Source organism: Chroicocephalus ridibundus, chromosome 2 (assembly GCF_963924245.1).
Source record: "Chroicocephalus ridibundus chromosome 2, bChrRid1.1, whole genome shotgun sequence".
Lineage (NCBI taxonomy): Eukaryota > Metazoa > Chordata > Aves > Charadriiformes > Laridae > Chroicocephalus > Chroicocephalus ridibundus.
This window is the reverse complement of record NC_086285.1, coordinates 5758074-5781233: the sequence shown is the minus strand read 5'-3', so window position 1 is coordinate 5781233 and position 23160 is coordinate 5758074. Positions and strand designations below refer to the sequence as shown.

The 23160-nt window shown below is 44.8% G+C and overlaps 1 protein-coding gene across 2 annotated transcripts in view; it reads left to right on the top strand.

The window, feature by feature from the left end:
- Positions 1-23160, top strand: part of PLCD1 (phospholipase C delta 1) — a 59645-nt gene that overhangs the window by 23528 nt on the left and 12957 nt on the right. For both annotated transcript variants that reach the window (XM_063324326.1, XM_063324325.1), the window contains exons 3-8: positions 2871-3099; positions 7994-8123; positions 12402-12630; positions 13738-13939; positions 15702-15846; positions 16909-17058. In XM_063324326.1, coding sequence (XP_063180396.1) covers positions 2871-3099; positions 7994-8123; positions 12402-12630; positions 13738-13939; positions 15702-15846; positions 16909-17058 — 1085 coding nt within the window. The remainder of the gene's footprint in view (positions 1-2870; positions 3100-7993; positions 8124-12401; positions 12631-13737; positions 13940-15701; positions 15847-16908; positions 17059-23160) is intronic.

Here is a 23160-nt window from a genome sequence, read left to right as displayed (position 1 = left end):
ACAGTTCCTGCATTGATAGTTTCTGTCCTTGTCACTTGCATGACTATGGTAGACATCAATCCTGTTCTTCAGCCTTCCTTGTACCTTTTCTGCATTGAGGAGCTCTGTGCCCTCTATCATCCTCTTCTCAGAATACCACAAAGAGATCAAGGCAGCCCTTCCAGACACAGGTTTTCAATCTTTTTTTCCTCCCACACAGCTCTCTTTTCCAGTGGATACATTTTGCCAGGTAATGGTTTCCAAAGAATCCATTCTAAATTTCCAATATTTAACATCAGATTTTCTAGTCTTGGAAACACTAGATCTTTGCCAACCCAAAGTTTAGCAATTGATTGCACAAGCAGACTAGCTAGCCATTCTGAAGGGACAATAACTCCTATGAGCCAAGGAGTGCTGAGCAGTTGGCAGGTGATGAGGAGGAACAGGATGATCCTTCCTTGCACAGCCATAACAAGAAGAGACTGGTATTGGAGGAGAATCACCTACTTATGGACCATCTGAATGGCACATGTCTGCATCTGAGATGCTCAGCCTGGACTTCCTTTCTGATCAAGGGTCCGCTATAGCCATGGATTAAGGGTATGATTTATACTACCCTAAAGATTTTGTCTAAATAGGACAGAGGATTTGTGTTCCAAAAGCTTCTTTTTTTTTCCCATTGGCTATAAAAGGGAGTTAACTAAAATTTAGACTTTTTGACTGAACTGAATCCGTCCAAACATGATAGCGTCCTTTACTTTAAGGGTGTAGTTCTACCTAGGGCACGATCACTGTCATTTGCCCAATGTCCTAGTTAACAGGCAAAATCACCATCAGGGCAGCCCAGCTGCAAGGGAATTGCAACCCTTTTCTTTCAAGGGTGGTTTTAGTACTCAAGACCATAAACTTTCACTCTACAGTAAATTGGCCAGATAATGTAATTCCACAGCAGCCCAGCCCAGCCCATCCCATCCCATCCCATCCCATCCCAACCATCCTCCACTCCCCTCTGACTGATCAACTCTTGGCCTTTACAAAGTGATCATAAAAGACCACACGAAGATAATTGCTCATAATTGTCAGGGAGGAGCTTTGCCAGCTCAAGGAAGGTCCTCACGGTTTGCTCTTGTATAGGAACCAAACCAGCAAGTGCTGTGGAAGATGTTTGACCACCCCAACATGTGTTGGGAATTTAAAGCAAATGTCAAGTGTTGGTTTTGGGAAGTCACTGATTTTTGAAGAGTGAAGTTTGGGGTTGTTGTTTTTTTTTTTTTTTTTTTTTTCCTCCCAGCAGCTGAGTATTATCATGACTGTCTTGGGGAAAAAAGGAATGTTTTCAAACTCTAATGAGCATCTGATGAATTTTGGATTATCCCAGGGCAGCCATGCTAAAAACGTGCAGGGTGTGTGCCGAGTTGTGTTTTTTAGCAGTGTTGATTTTGAATGAACTGGGCACTTTATATGGTGAAATTGCACAAGTTTAAATGAAGGAGCAGATAAAATGGATGTTTAAAGGCAAACTTCTCCTATTCAGATAAACAGTGGGGATATTTTACACTCACATACTGCTTTTCAATGAAGCTCCTTCACAATAAGCAGAAATAAAATTGATCTCACACAGCTGTGACACAGGAAAGAGTTTTTACGTGTAATTTACATTTTCAGGTAAGGAGAAGTTAATATTTTTTTTCAAATTATTGTGTTGTTTATACCTATTTTTTGGCATGCTTGTTATAGAAGATGGCTGAATATCTCTCAGCTGTGTTGCCTTTTCTATGTGTGCCCTGAGACGGTGTTGGTAGATGTTTACAAAACGTTAACTAGTCTGTCTCCCACCCAAGAAAATGCAATGAGACTTTCTCGGTTATGGATTCCAATACTGTTTGCAAGCATTTTGCCATCTATTGTGTGTATTTAACCTTTCTCAGCAGTCAAATGTGATGAAGAAGTTCCTGCCTTTTCCTCTCAGTCCTCTGTAGATGTATTAAGTGGCCCAACGACTCCGTGAAAGGCGGTGCATGCTGCGGGGAGCTTGCCTGATTTCAGCACAGTTTGAGGGCATCTGCACGCTCTCAGGGACAATGTCGGCGTGTCTCCGTTACTTACATTTGTTTAGTAATGTAGTCTCTTGAATGCACTGCTCTTTCTGGATTGCCTTGTGTGTGCATTTTGCAAACTTGGTGCGACCTCAGGGCTCATTGCCACTAGCTGAAGGGTAGAGATGGAAATGGGGAAGGATGGTCCTGAAAGCAACGTTTTGCTTTCTAACAGCAGAGAGGATCAATTCTACCCTTGACGGGGGTGAGGATGGAGTATGGGTGACACCAACTGCTCTGAAGCTTTGGTTTTTCCCTCCCTATTTGCACTAGTGTGGCTGAGAATAATATAAGGGATTTTAAATTTTACTTCTCACTTTTTTTTAAACTAAAGAATGAGTATTTTGGTCCCTGTCCTGCTCTTACTGAAGTCGCCTCTCATTTTCCTGTGAGATGATGTTCACAGGGAGGCACAGCTCCGCTCTCCCTGCTCTCAGATGGGGGCAGAGATCAAATCAGGGTTGCCCCGAGGGCTGGAACCAAATTCTTGGCAGTGATTTGTATCTCATAAACATGATATCACAGTATGGCATCTAATGCATATTTGGCTTCTTTGTTAAATAAGGACATGGGGAAAGAGGTTGGTTGTTTTTTTTAAAAGGAAATTCTTGCTCTTTCTGCTCCTTTTGATTTGAGCTTTCTTTAGTACTAAAGTTTGGGGAAGGGGGGAAAGGGAAGGGAATCCTCCAGAGGATGCAGGAACAGGAGAAAGAGTAATTTCTTAATATCCCTCACCAAGTAGAGATAAGGCTGACTGAACCCCTGCTGACAGCAGGCTCTGCTTTCTTTCCACAGTCTCCATTGAAGATATTCGGGATGTGAGGTCAGGCCATAAAACAGAAGGTATGGAAAAATACGCCAAGGATGTCCCAGAGTATCGCTGCTTTTCCATCGTTTTCAAAGACCAGCGGAAAAACCTGGACCTCATTGCGAGTTCGGAGGACGATGCCAACCACTGGATCTCCGGCCTTGGGAAAATCATAGCCCACAGCAACTCCATGAACCAGAAACAGAAACTCCAACAGTATCCTTTGCCTTGTGAAGTGATTAATCACACACAAAGATGCACTTGTCTTTCTCTGTGGGTGGAGATAGGAGACTAACCCCCTTTTTTCCTATTGACCCTGGGCACTGGGTTTTCTCTCGCACTGATTTTGCACCCGGGCAAACTCCCTGGTGCTTTTTTCCCCTGTTTTACAGTGATAGAAGCAAGAGTGGATTCAGGCTTCACATAGCTCCTTAAGCGAAGAATTGCCTCTTTCAGGGATCTCCAGATAAAACAATCATTATTTTTTGTATTCTTCAGGGGTCTGTTTCACTTGCGTTGCAGTAAACTCCAGGTCAGGCCCTTCTTGGCAAGGCATGAAAAGCCTGTACTGTTTACCGTGTTTCTCAGTAATACAAGGCGAGGGAATTGATTCTCCTCTTCCGACTGCCAAATTTACTCTGGGGTAGCTCCACTGACTTTAGTGAAACTACTTCTTATTTGCCTCAGCACGGATGGAAGTTTTGCCCTAAAAGAATTTGCAATTGCTCTGATGACAATGCAGACATCTGAAGGGAAAAGTAGCAGAGCAGGAAAAGAGAGTGAATTAGTCGTGAAATGGAGAGTGAGTTAGTTATTGGGTGAAATCCTGGCTCTGCTGAATTCACAGGGAATTTTCCCCGGGGCTGTATTTCACTCAGTAACTTGCTTTGTGACCACAGGTCTCATGTTCATATAAAAAGACAGAATATCTGTGGGTGCAGTGTTTGATGGGTTTTCTGCAGTCCCTGTGTATCTGAAGCTCTAACCATGACATATGAACCTGTTGGCTGATTTCACCCTGATTTGACAGGGCCACGGCAGTCATAAAATATTAAAATCTTTTAAGCTTCACAAAGATAGGCATCCAGCTATCGGAGAGGAAACCAGAGAGTGCTCTCAGTGAGATAAGGCTGCGTGAGCTTCATGCCTTGTTCAACATCAAAGCATCCGTGGGGAGCAGGGGAGATGCAAAATCCTCAGCTGGGGAAAATCACAAATCTGGAGCCTGAGCCTGAGCCTGAGCAGGCACCAGGGAGTCTTGCCCTCAGTCAAGGCTTCACTCCATGTGGGTTCCCTGCTGGGTAATAATGTGCTGATGATGAAGGAGATGTCACATAAATGCTGAGCTTTCATCGGGCTTTACTCTTCTCTGGATTCTCTGAAGTCTAATAAGCACTTGCACAGCCATAGTGCTGTTCGTTTAAAGGAATCAGGCTCCGTTAGTTCTGGTGTGCGCGGGATGCTGTGTTTGTCTCCTGCACTGTGAGTGTCTTTTGGATGGTTTTTCAAGCTCTAGGCTGTAAGGTCATTTCTCAGCAGCGTTATCAGTTGTGCGTCTGTGGTGGTGGGGAGCAGTCCCTAGACAAGTTGAAATCTTGAAACTTTGATGCTGTTGGAACTGTTGCACCCTGGCAGTTTTCCTTCTAAATGCAAAGGTTTCCCCCACCCCACAGTGTGTGGGGAAGATCTGGGCTACAGAAGGTTGTCCCTGGAGCGTGTCAGATTGAATATGTTGCTGAAATACTTCTCCATAAGAAGAGACAAGATTGCTAAGGGGGGAAAAATAACAATGACATTTGCAAGGGAAGAAGGCTGTAAATTTCCAGCGTGGAAAAGTGCCTCTCTCTTTGGAAAGCTGAATCGAAGCTAAATAGTGTGGGTAGGCAAGCCATATTTCTGGAATAGTAATTACCGTGCAGTGCTGGCTTCCAATCTGCGATTGTCTCAGGCCATTTAATGTAACCTGGAATTACAGAACAGCATGATTTCTCATTTGAAATTTGATGATGTTTAATTAAAGCCTGGGATTTTAAATTTAGTCTGTCTTCACTGGGTTTGCTTGGCAGCGTGGGCTTACTCAGATCTGCCTTAAACCTCAGAAGTGTTCTCCGCATCTGTGAGCACAGAAGGGGAAGAGTCGGTAGACAAGGAGAAGTGTTGGGTCCCCTGCCTGTCCCCCATGACTTGAGAATTGCCTTGCAGTGTATCTTTTCCAGCCTCCGAAACCTTGCAAAGCAAGTAAGGAATGAGCAAGATTTTGAAAACAAGTATTGAAAGCAAAAACCTTGCTGGTTTCAGACGGGATTTGTTCAGTTTATAAGATGATGGAGTTGCTGGTGGTAGCAAGGGACTTGATTTAGTGTCTTACGTGTCTTTTCCAGTTCTGTATTCCTACAAAGATAAAACTCCCACATGCTTGATGAATACTTCTGATGTCCTTATGCCTACAGTACTGTTTCATTAAGCCTCAGATTCAACCCTGCAACAAGCTGGCATAGGTTATTTAGCAAATACAGCAGGTATGTGTGCGGGGAAGACTTTAGACCAGAAAATACAGGGGACTTTTCATTTGAGTAGCGTGGCACCATCTGCTTCGATTCTGGGATTTATGTATGAGCTTTTATTCTGGTTGGAAATCACTTACCAGAAGTTTTGCAGCATTTCTGTTCTGAGCACATTCATGGGATATCTGCCAGATAGTTTCAGTCATCCCTCTCTGGTTTCAAAGAGAAAGCTGGTAGCCCTGAAGCTGGCAGATCCTTCAAAAACAAGAGGCAGGAAGAACGCTCTCTCTGGATGTATACAGGAATGGGACCAGCTTTTTCCTAGTCCACCCAGGCCCAAGTAGGCATGTAAGGTGAAAAGAAGACCCACAACCAGGGCTGCAAAATGGTGTTTGTATCGGATGAGAAGAATTTAAGCTGGCGTTCATCCAGCTCCTTTAAGCTTTCTCAAACCTGAGGATGTCCAGATGCATGGGGAGCTTGGGTGTTTTCGGGAATGAACACTGCTGTTTGCTGAAACAACAGGCTGAGGCCCCAGTTGTCTGTAGTCTCCTTTTTCTCTCTTTGCTGCTTGCTCTTGCAGCGAGAGGGTCCACTGTGTGCCTACGCTCTTTCTGAGCTCTCTGATTCCGCTCCTACATTGATCAGCTGCCCTGGGAGGGATGTAACAGGAAAGTATCTTCCATTTGCAGGCAGGACCTGGGCATACTCTTGCAGATGCATTGACTGCCCACATAGTGCCTTCCAGAGTCAGCTTTGGATATGTGCATGACCTCTGGGTGCTCCTGATCAGTGGAAATGACTGCAGACTTTTAAAAAAGGTGGTTTTTTGCAGTGGTTAGAGCAGAAAGAGTACTTTCTACGCACGGCTAGTGTTATCCAACCCTGCCGCTCACCTCTGGCTGTGACAGTCTGGATTTCCTCTTGGCTCACTAGAGTTGCATGTTACTCCTGCCTGTATTTTTAGGGAAGGCTGTGAAGGGGAGCTGAGGTGCGGGGGTCAGGTATGAATGGGTGGCACCACCACTGGCACCATGTTGACATGCTCAGCAGGCGCTCTTTGGAGCACAGCTGCTGGTGGACGGTGTTGTGCTTCCAGCATAGCATCCTCTGGGAGCTTCATGACTTGATCTTGGTTTTCTGGGAAGAATCAGTCCAAGACAGACCCTGGTTCAGTGCCCTGGACTGTCCTTGGGAGCTGGGGAAATGTAGCTTCTCTTTATTTTGGTTTCCATGTCTAAAGAAGGGGAATATTAATATTACCAGGCTAAGACGGATGCAGTGTGAGGTCATTGTTTAGCACCTGCCAAGATTTTTAAAGACAGAAAGTTCAACTTTCCATGAGACAAACAATACTTACAAACAGTTTACGCATGTTTCCATAGTTCGGAAATATTTGAATGTAGTGGTAGCTGTGGTGAATACTGTGTTTCAGGGTTATGTCTATAGCCCCAAAGGCTGTCAGTTAATGCCCTTTTTAGGGGTTATTTTGAAAGATCTAGTTAACATGTTAAGGTACTAAATGTCTCAGCTGGAATTTGCTGATCCTGATGTTTACTCTGCTTAACATCCAGATTGGGCATTTTTAAAAGATTTTCTTTAGAATGAGTTTGAAGCAATGCTACCTATGCAAGACGTGGAAGGTTACATTTGTGGAGATCAAATTGTTATTTCAAATGTTTTTCTATTGAAAAATAGGAGATTTTTCTGGATGACCTTTCTTATTTGACAGTAAAGCAAATTAGAGAGAATCAGTTCCATGATGCAAAAAGCACATTTTTAGTTTAAAACTGCAAGGTATTTCAACTGTCTAACATTATTTTCCCAAGAGACTGAAAGAACATGGGAGACCCAGTTCAAATTATCCCGCATCACATTAAACATCTCATTTTTTATAGTAATTAGTCCAGATTCATAGATATACTGAAGTTATTATAAGCCAAGCTCTTACAAACTATTATCACAGTACGATACAGTAATGTACCCTGTGCATTTCGTGAGGGGAAGCAGAGACCTATAAAGTTCGGTTTCATTCTGCTCGCAACAAAGTTATTAAGACATATAGGCAGAAATCGGTAAAGAAATACAGATGCTGAAGGTGAGTCCAAAAATTAATATTAATGTTTCTTTTGGAGAATCTCTGTTCAGTGTTCACCTTGATATACTGCGTATTGATCAAATCCATAATAAGGAGTTTACCAAATTCCACTTGGGAGCTCTTTTCATCCGTCCTTTATCCGCTTTTAGCAGTCTGTAGCAGAATGCACTTTCTGTCATAAAAGAGAAATCGGACTGTTTCTGGCTGTGGCGAGAAACTCCTACAGGGTAAAGAGAGCTGATCCAGCCTTGGCCAGATGGTGAAAAGCTTCTCCCGGGTCATGATCGCTTTTATTACAGAACATTTTGCTTCTGCCAAAGCCCCATTTTGCTCTTTCAGAGCAGAAGGTGAGATGATGTAAGCTGTTCAGTGGTAGCACGCTGATTTACAGCAGCTGGAGAGGTGGTTCAGAGTCTTTAGAAGATATTTCCCCCCCGCCATGGGCAGCAGAAGGGTGGTATTTAGGCTAGGCACTGACCTGGAAAGATTTCCTTACATCATCCTGCAGCTGGATTCATACCTGCCTGAGGAAAGCTGATAAAAACAAAGACAACAAGATGAGCTTGAAAGAGCTTAAGAACTTCCTGAAAGAAGTGAACATTGAAGTCGATGACTATCATGCCAAGAAGATTTTCCAGGTAATGAGAGCAAGCAGATAAAGTATTTGCTGTTGACTGAGGTCAAGGTCTCCCACAGCTTTCAGCTTTGTTTGGAGACCTAAGCTAAGAGAACTCCTAGCATTTTCTAAAGAGAACTCCTAGCATTTTTTCTCATACCAAGGAAGGGCTCTCAGTTTTTGGTGCTCAGCAGATTCCCACTAACAACTAAGTTAGGCCAGCACAGTGCTTGTGATGAAGGTGTGTTAAGGTCTGTCTTTACCACTGATGCCCACTTTTGTTAGGATTCAGAGAACATGAGATGCAAACATGGATAATGCAAGAAAAAGGGAAAAGCAAAGTTCAAGTGCACTTTGAGTCCCAGGTGTTTCGGCAGTTCTGTGTGCCACAACCACGTGTCAGTGCCTGAGTCTGGCTGAAATTGGTTTGGTTACAATTATGAACCCATATCCTCACCTTCTCAGAGGAGGAGGGTACAAGTGACAGGTAAACAAAATGAAAGTGCAAATTAGGGAAAAAATGCCAGATTCATGATAGATACGTAACATTGCACCCAAGCCTGGACCAGCCTGGTTGATTTAATAGCCCAAGGCTTTCTGGTCAGAGACATACGCTTCTAAATTCTCAGGACTGAGCTTGCTGGCTGAGCCTATAAGGGATGAAAATTTCTCAGTTGTTAAGCTTTTGAGTTCTCTCTGAAGAAACCTTCCTGGTGAAGTGAGATAGAACATATGGATAATTTCCAAGCTTTCATCTGTCTGAAGCAGGATTTGAATTCATGGGTGTGCGGTTTCAGAAACACTTTTACTCATCAGCAGTAACACGTGGGTGGTTTTGGGCACCGGGCAGTAGTTCTCCTGCTTCTTCCTCTAAGCACATAGGAGGGAAAGTTGGCAAGATTTTATTAGGACCTTCCCCCAGAGGAGATACAAGTTTCCTAATCCTTGCTTTATGAAGGTCTCTCTCTCTTTGGTAACTCTGCAAGAATTGGGGGAGGTCATCAGCAGTTCTTAAAGAATTTCAACTTGCAGAATCTTCCAGATGTACTGTCTGCTCTGTCTGGCACATCCCATGCTTTATTCCTTGCTCAGAAAGACCCTGGAAGAAGAGCAATAGGGCTAGGATTGTTCTGATTGGGTTGGATGTCTCCAGTGCAGACATCTACATCGGAACTAGTCACCAACATTTATGCTTCCTTTGCAGTCTGTGTAGGTCAAGCCAATAATGGAGACTGGGGTGCGATTCACCTCATCCTAAAGGATACATCTCACATCTGCCAGATGAATCACTACCTATATCTTCAAACGTCAAAAATCTGAAAAGATGCACTTTTTTTAAAAGGCGCAGTCTCTTTGTTCAATGAACCTCTTCAGCTATTGCAGTAGTTACAAGGGAGCTCTAGGAGTGGAAACTTGATGAAGTTCAATTCTCTTTTTTCTTAAGGTCTCCGAGTAATTGCTAAACCTTGATTCAACCCATCTAAATGCAGGCATCTAGCTGAAGTACCCTCATTAGGCATGTAATTGTTTTAAGTTTCCTGTATAGCCACTGGAAAGAGAGGCTCTTCCGAGGTTAATTCAGATCTCTTGTGGGCTGAATTGCCTCCAGGAAAATTCTGTCTTGCTCCTAAAGCAATTACATTTTCAGTTTACATAATGCCTAAACTGAGATGGACTGAGAGACATTACAGGATATTAAAAGGGTGATCTTTTCTGTCTTAGTGAGTTTTTCTTCATTTAGTCACAGGAAGGAAGGATGATCAAGGATTCAAGAGAGACCTACAGGGCATGTTCTCACATCATTCTTGCTTTTCATCACGTAACTCTGTGTCCACATCTAGGTTTTAGGCACACCTGATGCATATGCAACGCGACCAGAAACTGTGCAGAGCTCCTCTAATTGCTCGCTTCGTTTCAACCTGAATATTCATTCTGGTGCATCAGAAAGGTTCATACTCCATGCAAGTGAGGCAAAACACAGTACTTTAGGCTGAGATTCTTTTTATAATTTGAAGCTCTTGTAGCCAAAGCAGAAGGAGCACACTTTCATATTGTGCATCTGATCTGTCCTGGAATACGACTATAATGCCAGTGCTATTGTCCTATTTCCATCACAACCTTTAATGGCCACTAATGAACAAACTTCCCAAGGCACATCACTTATAATACCAGTTTTCTAGAAGTAATATCATGTCGTTTTCCCTGCTGTGTCTTAAACAGAAGAACGCCTGTCATTCACAGCATCCCTGCAGCCCCAACAGTTGGTTTCCCTCTTTATATTCTTGTTTCAGTTGCTAAGCATCATGCTCATCTTAGCTTGTGAGATCTGCCAAAGCCACAGCACAGAATCATAGACATGGAAGACAGCAAGGAAAAGACAGTCCCTGGACTGCTCAAACCTAATGTGAAGGTGTCTGTAGCATTTCACAGGTTGTCCCATCCCTGAGTTGAGCCCGTAGCTTCTACCCAGCAGATTCTGAAGTCAGGACAAGTTGAACTTTTTGCTGTCGGTTCAGTTTGTGAAATGCTGTGCATCATGATAATTTTGTTTGGTTTTACATGTGCACCATTAACAGATAGTGAAGGACTCCAGTGGAGTATTTGCAAGGGATGTAAGTAAGTCCCTCATTGTCATCTTTCTTGGGGCACTGCCAAAGCCACCATAGCCATCACTGAGCTCATTATTTGAGTTAGGTTGAGATTAGTATGATGACTGCTTAAACTGAGACATGCATTTTGGTCATAAACCCCAGAAAAATATCTCTATCTGTCATAAGAGATCAAAGACAGAAAGCAATTTAATTCTTCTGGTTTGAAAAGTTACCATCTGTCAGCTAAGTCCTTGTAACTGATACCAATTTGTCCATAGCAAGGGTGAAATGAAATGCACCGCAACCTCCCCTGCGTGGCCTGGAACACACTTTCCGTTCCAAGTTCAGGCCTGAAGAAGAGAAGTTCTTAGGCCAAAGACTAAGAAAGGCAAGCCATGTCCTGCAGGGGTTTGTGTGTCCATGCCAAAAATGACATTTTTCAGACCTACGTGAAATCTAAGATGTGAGCGGGCTGTATAAGATGAGGACACCACTGTTAAGGCTCTGTGTGCTTGCTTTAGATATTGAGGAAGAGGGAATCATCACAATAACAAGACACTCACTAAAAGGGGGTTGATTGCTGAAATTTGCAGGGGAATACACTTGGAAGCGGTATAACGCTCCCTGCCCATAAGTGATGCCTCTGAGAAAGGCTCTTGGCTTCCATTGCGGCTTGTTTTGCTCAGCAGAGGTTTACATCCTAGAGATAACTGAAAAATAGTTATTCACCTCTGCGTGAAGTATTCTGTTAGGAACAAACAACAAAATTCACATCAAGATTTGCCACAGAAAAAAAATTAATTTCTAATGGAAAATTGAATCTGGGACATTTTAAATAAACTGGAAATATTTGTTGTTGGAAAAGGTGCTGTCCTTCATGGGGACACTGACATGTGTACCTTAAACTCCTGATCTTTTATGTTCAGCCAAGCTCTTGACTGTGGTTCTCTGTCAGAGCTATTGTCTAGAGGAGAGGTTCAAACCACAGAGGAGCACATGGGCATGAAGATTTTGAATTATAGCTCCTCGAGAATCTGATATCTGATCTGAAATTTTGTGGAGATTTTGTTACTTGGTAGGTTTTGGATGAGAATGGAAAATTTCCAAGGAAAAAGGGATTTTTTTTTTTCATATCTAAACATGCACATGTTTAGCAGGATTTTTTTAAAGTTTGTTTTGATGCCATCTGTGCAAGCAGCACTACTGCTAGCCTTGACGGACTCTTGCAGCCTGAGTTCAGACTCACTAAGGTCAAAGGGAAGGCCCTTTTCACTTACTGGATTTTAGGCCACGGTCTCTCTCAGTAGTTTAAGATGTACTGAGTTAGTTGTTTCCTTATATTCCTCCACCTCTTGAGATCAAGAGTTACATTTCTCTTGAGCCTTGACTTGTACTTAGATTGTCTTGAGTTGTCTTAGAGTTGTCTACCTTACAGTTCGCGCAATACACAGTGTGCTGGAGCTCAAGGCCATGCCTGGTGCTTTTCAGCACACTGATAATATGAATAAATAATAATAATTGTAACTGCTATATGACTGTTGGCCTTGTCAATGAGAACCATTGTAATTGACCAAGTGCTTCTCATTCACTGGCCAGTAACTGTTTCCATATATTTTGTGTTCTGCGTTGTGTAGCCCTGGTGCAGATTACGGCTGGCATATGCCAGAAGGAAAGAAGGTTTTCACTCCTTCTCCCCTCTACGTTTACAGCACTGTGACAAGTCCAAAACAGAGGCTCTGGAGGATGATGAGATAGAGGAATTTTACAAGATACTGACAGAGAGGAAGGAAATAGACAAGATCTTCCAAAAGTACTCAGATGCAGAAGGTTTCATGTCCTGCCAGAACCTCGTGAGGTTCCTCTATGAGACGCAGCAAGAAGAAGATGCTGTTGTTGCTGCCCCTGCCTTAATTCAGAAATATGAGCCCAATGAAAGAGGTAGGTCGGAAACACTGGCTGGTTTGGTTCAAAATCTTGCTTTCTTGATGAACTATGAATTGGTTTTCTGCTACTTTCTTCTGCAGCCAAGTGTGTCATTTTCTCCTCACAGCTGCTTCTGAAACACCAGTCTTCTAGGGAACATTAGCAGCTCTAGGAGAGGAGAGCACAGGAGAGCATGGGAAATATTTCTTATCAATTTTATCTTCGGTACACTGAGCAGCTGGAGAGGGGTTGATATAGAGTTGACTAGAGGGTGGTGGAATTCCTGAGGGAAAGGCTCTGATGGCTTATTCACATGCCAAGACCTGACATGGCTTTGCAAGGTTAAGAATGTACCAATATTTCTGTTCTCCAAAAGCAGAAATGGGGGCAGATATTTTTGAATGGGGGCATCTGAAAAGTGATGAGATGTCTGAGTGGAGGGCGAAGAAGGTGACAGCTGTTTAGGAGAGCAATCACAGAACTATCTGCTCAGAAATTAAGCAAATTGCCAGTCTAGAGCACCTTGGAGGACATGTTCAAGAAATGAACACAGGCTCATAGGTTGTTTTTGTCCTATCCTTGTATACCTTCAGGAGAGGGACATTCTTTGCAGATGTCAGACTTCGGGATTAGACTGAGGTCTATCTCAGACCTTCAAGATGGGGAATTCTCAGTTTCTCCCCAAAGTTGAGTAGTTTTGCATTTAGTCTTTGCAAATCATGTATTCATTGGATAGTACAGATAGGATTTATCTGGCTATGTTTAGACATCTGACAACTTCTCTATGTTGGCATGAAGAAAGCTTGAAGTGCTCAAATGGAGATTTTTATACTGTAGCTCTCTAGAGACAGGTGAGGTAAGTGCTGTCTTTGACACTTTTAAGGTCTTATCAAGGACAGTAAGTGTTGTAAAAAGCTGTGCTTGGTGAAGGGGTTTTAAAAGCATTTTCAGGCAGATGAAGCTGTCATCATCGTCTGAACAGCACCAATATCTTTACTATTAGCTGAAAGCCTAGGGAGCATGTTTTGCCTTTGAGGTCCTCTGGAGAGCAGCAGGCATTATGGTGAAGATGATGGTGGTGTCAGATTTTCAATATGGGATTTCTGTCTATTTATGTGGCAGCCAAGAGGGGTAATGCCATGACCAAAGATGGTTTCCTGATGTACCTGCTCTCTGATGATGGGAATATATTCAACTCCTCTCACCGTAAAGTTTACCAGGACATGACTCAACCTCTCAGTCACTACTTGGTGTCATCCTCACACAATACCTATCTTATGGAAGACCAGCTGACAGGTCCAAGCAGCACAGAAGCCTATATCAGGTAACGTATGTGTGTGTGTGTGTTTATGTGTGTGTGAGAGGTTGGCCTCTTTCTTAGAGAAGACATACGGTGCATATGTACTGCCAGTTGCAAGAGGACCAAGAAGTGACTCCCACCCTGACACCAGGTAATGTGGACTGGCCCATGTTCACATCAGGGTGAGCTGTTTCTAAACCAGGTTGGCCATGCGCCCCTTTTCATAGCACTTCGACCTGGGTCTCTGCTGGGCCCCATGTGGTGTCCACCTGACTGTAAGATGTATAATTAGTACATTTGGGACTAGTTTAAAATATCTGCAGTCATGCGGAGGCTGGATTGCAGCCCTCTAGCAGGGTGTTTTCAAATCATGATGCTGAGGGGGATGTTGCATTCCCCAGAATATGGCATGAGAGAGTGTAAGGAGCTTACAAGTTGCAAAGATTTCTGGGATAGAGCTGCAAGACTGTGTAGGGACTGGAAGGAGCCAAAATGATGCATACTGTCATGATATTTATGATCTGCACTGCCTTTTGGGAGTAGCCCCTGGTGTGGACTATCCCTAGAACCATGCTGGGGTTTATTTTGGAGACTAGTTTGAGCGCTCCCAAAAAAGAGGTAGGAGGTGAGCTAATGAAGCAGCGTGGGTGATCAGGAAACTTACGCCTGGTCCCTCTTTAGCAGCTCAGATGCTCCCACAGTGTCCCTGGACAGAATATTAGATATTGCCTACTTCTGCCTTTAACAACAACTGCTGTCTGATGTCTCATGGCCAGATGTTTGCAGTGGCCTTTACTAATGTGCACAGCGACCTTACGTTACTTCTGCTATGACCTGTACTTTCGTCAAATGAGACAGTGTTTCCTTATAAGCAAGCCAATGACTGCAGTTCTGTCTTTGTTTATTATTTATCTGATTCTCAGGGAACAATGGGTATCTTGAGTGACAAGCTCAAAAGAGTGGAGAGTGAAATCTGGCACAAGTTGCTTTTCAGTAGCTGTTTGAATTCCTCTTACGGTATCTTAAAATTGCAAAATTATGTTTTGGTTGTAAAAAAAAATTCCATGATTCTTATTGCAATGAGTTAAAGGAGTTGTGTTATCTGAAACGTATGGGGTTATTGTAAAAGAGACAAGATCACCTCCCAGATCTGTGTAGGGGAAACCTACATTTGAAAGTAAATTAAAATGAAAGTATGGATATGTAGAGGCGGGAGTTTCAAGCGAAAATTCAGTTTGGAAAACTGGCCCTTAGCAGTCTCCTCAGCTATGGTGCAGTTCTCACAGCTCCCTCCCTGACAGCTCTGAGGAGTCATCTCTCATGTCTTATCAGATCTAGATGAAGAAGTCACATGATTCAGTCTTTATGACCTGGCTTCTAAGGCGGACTGTCTTACTGTCTTTCTTCCAATGCAGCCATTCTTGATTTTTCTCTTCTTTTCACCATCTTTGGGAAAAGACTTGGGGCACAGTCATGAGTGTCCGTTCTCATCTGGCACTGACTGTGTCATCTTCTTTGGATAATTCTTACCTTGGACTTTCACTACCTCCTTTCTCAGATCCCACTGTGCTTTCCTTGCTCTACCTTGAGCTCTCTTTGCTGACTCTGAGCTCTCCTGATCCCATCCTTTCTCCATCTGCTTTCCTGTTTTTCCAAGCTCCTCTTTTTTCCCTTGATCCCTAAACTTCCTGTCAGCCTTCCCAGGCAATACCTGTGCCTGATGCACCCTTGTTTTGAGACGGAGCAGAAGGTTTAGAACCCAACCAGGTCCCTTCTTTGTTTCCAGAGCCCTCACCAAAGGCTGCCGCTGTGTGGAACTGGATTGCTGGGACGGCCCTAACTCGGAGCCTGTCATTTATCATGGCTACACTCTCACCTCCAAGATCCTCTTCAGCGATGTCATTAAGGCCATCAAGAACTATGCTTTCAAAGTAAGGACGAGGGACCCACTAAGAGTTGACATATTGCACAATCCAAGACTGATAGTAGGTCTCTGCCCTCCCAGCAGACAGCATAAGCAACGAAGACTTCACCTTAACCTTTCTCATGGGTACAAGATGTGTCCTTCCATCTGGGCATCCATGTTCTGCTTTCTGTAGAGATCCTTTCCTGGGGGTTGCTGGACAGGCAGAGCACTACCTGGGGACAAGTTTGAATCTATCCCAGCATAGCTGCATCCTGGACCCCACTGCAATGAAAATAATGCCCAACATCTTGAGCGTAACTGGTGGGAAACACAAACAAGACCATGATTTGCGTGGCTTTGATGTCTCGGGGTCCATTCCTAGTTTAGAGGAATTCATGTGCATGTGTTTTGGAGGGACTGATGGAAAGGACTGCTTTTACTCTGCTTTAAAAGGAATGAGCAGGTCTGGGGTCTTCCATGGCAGTGCTGGGCCAGCAGCCTTTAAAAAACCTTGGGTCTCTCCAGACTCACTGGGCTTTCCACTATTTTCAGTGCACTTGAGAGCTAGTATCAAGTTTCCTGTGGGGCTACAAAGCAGTGACAATGACAATGCCTTCAGCACACAAAATGACTAGGGGGTGCCGCAGGGAACCAGATCAGGCCTATGCACGAATGGAGGAAGGATTCACATCACCTAAGGATTTGAGCAAACCCAGTGATTTCAGAGCCTTCCTTCGCAGTCTCCTTCCCCTGAGGTAGGAAGGTGCTCTGGCCCACAGTGCAAATGGAGAATAGAGGTACAGGGAGCCTCATCAAAGTGCCCCAGCAAGTCTGAGGGAGGCATCCCGACCCAGCCTAGTGCCCTGTCCATTGGATCGTCATCTCTGGAAGGCATCAGCAGAGATCTGAGTAGGTACTGCACAGTTGAATTTTTCCGTTTTTAACAGATGCTCATTTTAGCAGAATACTAGACCTTGCTGTTGATACACTCATTTCCACAGAAAACAGTGCTGGGTTTTATATCAATTGCTATAGACAGGTGAAATTGCAGAGTTCACTGATGATGTATGTTGCTGTCTTCTTCTAGACCTCGCCATATCCTGTCATCATCTCCCTGGAGAATCACTGCAGTGTCGACCAGCAGAAGGTCATGGCTCAGCACATGACGACAATCCTGCAGGACATGCTCTTGGTTGCCCCAGTTGATGGAAACAGATCCCAGTTCCCCTCCCCAGAGGTAAGCAAGGCACTTTCTGCCTTCTGAGGGTGGGACAAGAGAGAAGTCTGTCTTCTTGCTGAGTGCCAAGTAGTGGACAATATGCATGGGGAGTGGTGAGAACTGGTCTTGCTGAGGAACAGTGGTTATCTGTGGGCAGTGGTCGAATAAGAAATAAGAGTATCTAGAAGTAGCTTGTGCACGTCAAACACAAAATGCCCTGTTGCTCCTTGTTTCTTGTCTAAGGTCTCAGAGGAGACATCCCTGCAGGACTGAAGACATTCCTGATCCATTTACCAAGGCCAGGGAATGTCCTTCATCCCATGAGGTGGTTGCTTTTCTGGCTTGTCCCAGAGGAGATGAATCCTGAGAGTCTCTCTTGTGTCAGCTCCCCAGGCCCCAAAGCTGAATATGACCTTCTTTAGGCTAATCCTCTGAAGCATTGTTAGGTTGCTGCACGTACAGGGAAGATGAGCACCACAAGGAGTGACTACAAGGTGTCCCTGTGTTTTTAATCCAATAAGACTAGACAGTGCCTGATTTCAGTGTAGGTGAGATGTTTTGCCCTTTGCTGAGGGATGTAGCTTGTGCTCCCTTCCCCCTTTAATGCCTCGGCTGCTCTACTGTGGATGAGGAAGCAATGAGGGCTGGAAGGACAGCTGTGATTTTTTGCCCCTCAAAACTCAAGGGGAAAACCAGTACAGGTAGCCTAAAACTGTATCAAGCACAAAGTGTCATCCCACCGAGAATGGCCTGGGGTGATAGGGAAGGAGATGTCCATGGAGGACAAGGGGACGCAGGAGGCTGCATAGAGATCCCCTCTGATCCCCATGAATGAGGGCAGCCGTGAAACTGGGAGCTGACCTCAGACCCTGTGGGGGGAAGGAGATACAGCCCTCAACAGCGGACCACCACTATAAAATCATTAGCTGACAATTAGAAAAAATTGGAACTGGAATCTTGATATGAAATAACACGGTTTCCAAAACAGAAGCCAGAAAGGAAACATTCATTTGTTTCCGCCCTTTGGGTTTGTGGTTTCTTTCTTTCTTTTCTCCTAAGCACTTTGCAGAAACAGACTTGTGTGTGAATAGCTGCAGTCCCCTTTAAATTGCATTTCTTTGCTAAAGAAATCATTTGCCAAAAATTGGATCAGCATGCCTAGCCGGAGCTGGAAGCAGTTTGTGGGTGGGATAAAGCTGGCAGTCAGCAGGGGAGAGAGAAAAATGATCCACCCAAAATATCTTCTATAATTTTGAATGCTGCTGCTTCAGCAGGACCTTTGCACTGGCACAGACAAGGTGCCTCCATTTAAGAAGTGACTCTCCCAGGGTGAGGATACACGAAACATGGAGACAGGTCTCTGCAGGCTGTTAGTGAGTTGGAAAAATCAGTCTTCAGTGTCACCTCCTGGCTTGCTATTTGTCCCTGGTGTGGTATCAGGAAAGCCGCTGATAGCTTTTCAGAACGCTGCCTTGTGACCAGAGGAATGATACGAAGAAAGAAAAGAGAAACACCAAAGAAAGAAATGCGTGATGCGAGTGTAAGGGAATGACCCCACCTTCCCAAAGACGTTTTTCCCATTCCTGTGCTTGTCTAATCTCCTGCTCTGATTGCCCAGATGGACACGTGGCCCCAGCTAGAACAAAGATCTAGCCAAGATCTACCTTAGTGAATGGATTTGGGCTGATATGCTCCATTGGAGGGACCGATCCATTTAGTTTAAAGGGAGAAAAATTGCCAATGTAGCAAAATCTATCCTTCTCCCTCTGGTACTTTTCCTCTGCCTTCCTGTTATGTGAACTAGGAGAGTGCAAATGGCTGAACTGCTGATTTTTTTGGTGGAAAATACATCGAAGCTAAAACATTAAGGGGGAAAAAAAAAAACCAAACCAAAAACCTCTTGGATTTTCCACTTCCTTGTGAAGCTGGCATGGGGAAACCCGGGATGACGTACTATTTATTATATTAGACAAAGGGTGGGATCTGTCACTGGAAAGAGGGTTGAAAGTCTGTAAATAGAACCAGGTGAAGAATTGCTGCGGATTGTGTTAGGGGGGCAGTGTCAGTAATTAAAGGAAGATCAGCACAGTTTGGATTCACACTAATGGTTCATACCACAGCCCAGGGCAGGCATCTGATTTATTAGGCTCCATTCAGGAACAGCGTTGGACTACACAGAGCATCTAAGTATCTCTCTCAAGCTGCTCTCTTTAGGTCCCAGTAGTAAATTAAAGGTCTATAGGATGAAAGGCCAAAAGCCACACAAAATCTACAGGCAGTGCCAGGGTTGTAGGGAAGAGTTACTCCAATTTCTGCTGCTGGTTGCTTGTTGCAGGCCCTTCTGCCCTATCTCTGGTCTGCACAGCGATCTGTCAGGGCCCCTTCTCCCTCTGCCTGCATCCCAGCTAGAAATACTGCAAAACCCTGTCCCTGGAACGAGATTAAAACAGCTGCCAACAGCGCATGCAACTATTCAGTGTATCAGCCATATCCAAAACCCCTCCAACTCTTTGTTACTAGATTTCCTTGTTTACAACAACAGTGGATTTGGGTTTAACAGACTTGTCTTGGTAGGTGACCCTCAGGACCGTGAGCGCCCTACTTGGGAGCCCCAGTGCAGTGGCAGGGGCCTCTTCCATCCCACACCTTCACTGTCCCACCAGCCGTCCCTTCAGTCACATCCATTGCTGTGTCCAGTTTCCCCATCTGACATCACTTTGAGCCATGCAGCTCAGGAACCACTGCCATTATAGCCATGGCAGTGCAGGGCTCGGCACAACTGATCTGCATGGCAGCGGGGGTGCCATGCTCTGCCATGTGCTCGCAGCAAGGCAGTAAATGCCTCTAGATTTGTCTCAGCTAAGTCCAGACTGGGTTCAGTCACAGGTCTCTCAGCCAGCAGTGGATGCCGAGAGCCGTCTGCCTGGGCGGGTTACTTTTGCATCATATACTCAGCATGAATGTGGCTTCAAGTCCCTCTGCCTTATGGCTAACTCCACACCTATGCCTTTCTCCAAGGTTAGCCCAGCTTGTGTCAACCTTATCTGCAGGGCATTTTCTTGGCTGAAGTTCTTGAGATGAGTTTCCCTCAAATCTCTCAAAACCTCCTTTGATAATGTGTTTCTTCCCCTTTTCTGGAGACTCCCTTCATCCTCCCGTGCCACTCATTGTTAAACCCTGCAACGCTTCAGTTTACAACTAGGCTGAACGACATAGACAGGTGGAGATGTGATATCGATTAGTGCATGTGGCCTGCACATCTTCTTATGAATGTGAACACGTTAATCCTCACAGCTTCTCAGAAATCTGAGGAGATGGAGATCTTCATCCAAAGAGTGGGATGTAAAGTGGCAGCGCTCAGACCCTGTATATCCATATATGTGAGCACTTCACTTTGGGCTCCTTTTGAGAACTAGTTAATACAACTGGGGGAGTTGGAGGTGTGGTCCACCTCCTCGTAAGTGTTTGTCGAAATAGAGAAGAAGAATCACACCCTGGGAGTGTGTAGTTTTCTCTGTTGACTCTAAAGGAGGTGTTGAAGGCAAAGAAAATTTGATGAGGTGGATCACTTTATAAATCTTCCACTCCCACTGAGATGAAAACTGGAAATCAGACCTTGCCATGGCTTTCAGGTTGATAATAGGGGCAAGAAACTTTCAGGTGGGATAAATGTATATGCAGACCTTTGGAAATCCTCTGCTCTTTACAGCTTTGCTCCTTCTGATAAAATCAGTGCTGCTTTCATTTAAGATGGTTGCCGTGTCCTGATTCACAGACTCCTAAAGGAAGCAAAGCCATGCGTCAGAACCATTTCATTGGCAGAGCTGAGCTTGTTGAGCATGCAGTAGAAAAGGTGGGAGAGCCGGGGAGCTCCATTTATGGAGAACTAAGGCAATGCCGTTTACAGGGCACGTGAGGAAGGGAAAGAGTTGCATCTATTCCAGCAGCCGCTCTGCTGTATGCTCTCAGTAGAGTCTATGTCCTTGTAGCCTTTCCCATTTTCTTAGGTTGTATTCAACCTTGGGCTTGCCACTGGCAGTTAGAATAGCTTTATGGTCTACTTGGAGAATATTTATTGAGTATTTCAGCTAATGCTTCTTCCTAAGACAAGAGATCTGCTCAACGGAGCTGAACTGATAAGCTGAGTGTCTTTCGCCTCAGGCTAGAAATACTTAATATCACATGAAGCAGAACCAAAAGAGATGAAACATGTGCATGTGTGTGTTTGTGTCTGTGTGTATCAAGTTATTTAAAACTTTGTTAAAGAAGATAAACACTCCAATATTGGACTTTGCTTCCTAAATGAAAGAAGACAATGAGACAATGTCTGAAACTGGCAGCTTCTGCAGGGTGGATTCACTGCAATGCAGCATCTTCTGCAGGAAATGGAGATGAAAATGCTCTGTTTTGGGGTGAATCTCACCCCTCATTGTGGACCAATGAGCTAATGCATCTCTTCTGGAGTTAGGTGGTACATGGACTTCTCTCCCATGTAGGCACAGTGGAAGTCAACTGCACAGGGGGATGCTCAACCTCTGCAATGCAACAGGACTCCAGAATGGAGCCAACATCTTAGATTTCAAGGCCAAAAGGGGACCACCATAATCGCCCTATGGAGAGTCTTGTGTAGCACAGTGTGGGCTGACCAGTGTGCCTGTGCCCATGGGGAGCATCTGCAGCATGTCCAAGGTTTCCCAGAGTAACCACAGTCTAGACAGGATAACAGCAGCACCAAGGACCGACTGCTGGCAGCCCTGGTATGTGGTGTGGGGAGGAGACAAGGCAGAGGCTGTGTCGCTGTGCCTTCACTGCTGATGTTATTCAGCCATGTCAGTCTGTGCCAGAAATTACACCTCCCACTTGCTGGACAGGCTGTCCTGAACTGGAGAAGCTTAAAAGGGGCTGGTAATCCTACTGGTAATCATGAATCAAGCAACCTGCCCCAAATACCTTATCCCTAGTTCTCTACTGTTGAGCTGTTCTTAACATTTCTTATGGGACATTAGAAAGCAGAGGCAGGTAATATCTTATACAGCATTACGCTGTCTGCAGCCTACAAAGGACAAGAAGGGCTTCTCTGAGCCCCTCCTCACTGTCCCCAGTGCAATCCCTCCAGGCTTGTCCATACAAAGTGTTGACTGGAGCCTAAAAACTCTCACAGAACTGGATTTCGTCCGCTGCCAGTGCGTGTTGTGGAAGAACAGTGAAAAGCTGGATGTTGAGGGCAGGAGGGTGGAAAGAGACATGCGACTGAAGAGAGACTCTGAAGATGAGCCAACTCATCTCCCAGCCATGGATGTGAAAAAGCAGGTCACAGCTCTGCCTGGAAGAGGGCTGAGGGGCTGGGAAGATGGAGGGCGGTCTGGGGATGATGAGGTGGATACTGCTATGCTCTCGCTGCTCCTTTGGGCCTTTTATTCCTGGTAACTGGTACATTCCTTCCAGCTGCCTATGTGTAGCTTTTGAGTGACAGGGAAAGTGCCCCACTGTAAACAGATAATTTGTGGTAGCTGAAGAAAAATGCTCTTGGCTGCTGCCTCGGGTGCCAGTGTCAAATTTCAGCTCCAACCAAGCTCCATCCACAGCTTAGCCGGGTGGTGAGGAGTCGGGCTGGTCTCTGAAAAGACGTGATGCAATTTGCTTGCACCCACAAAACGGGAATAACGTTCTTTGAAAATGGCTGTGTTGAAAGATCCTTGATTTTCCACAGTCCTGTCATTTGAGAACGTTGCTTTTGCTGTTGTGGAAAGGGCAAATACAGGGTGTCACTGGGTGGAGGGGGGAGGGGGGAGGCATGCTATGCAGAGTGAGGTGTTGGCTAATTCTGAGATTGCATTTTTCTGGAATAACTAGCACCCTCCAAAGCCAGGACTACCAAACACATCCATGTGGCAGCAAATCTCCCACTGATTTCACTGGAAACTGCAGGATCTAGGGATGCTTCTGGGCTGAATTAACTAATTTGGTAGCATAATCCGCTCACTTAGAGATTGCACCCAGGCAGTCACCCTTCTCAGTACTGCTCCCTGCTGCCAGCATCGCTGCTGCCTTGTCTGGACTCAGTCAGCCCTCTACGAGCTTCAGCCTTCCTCCCACAGTCAGATCTTGCACCACAAGAGA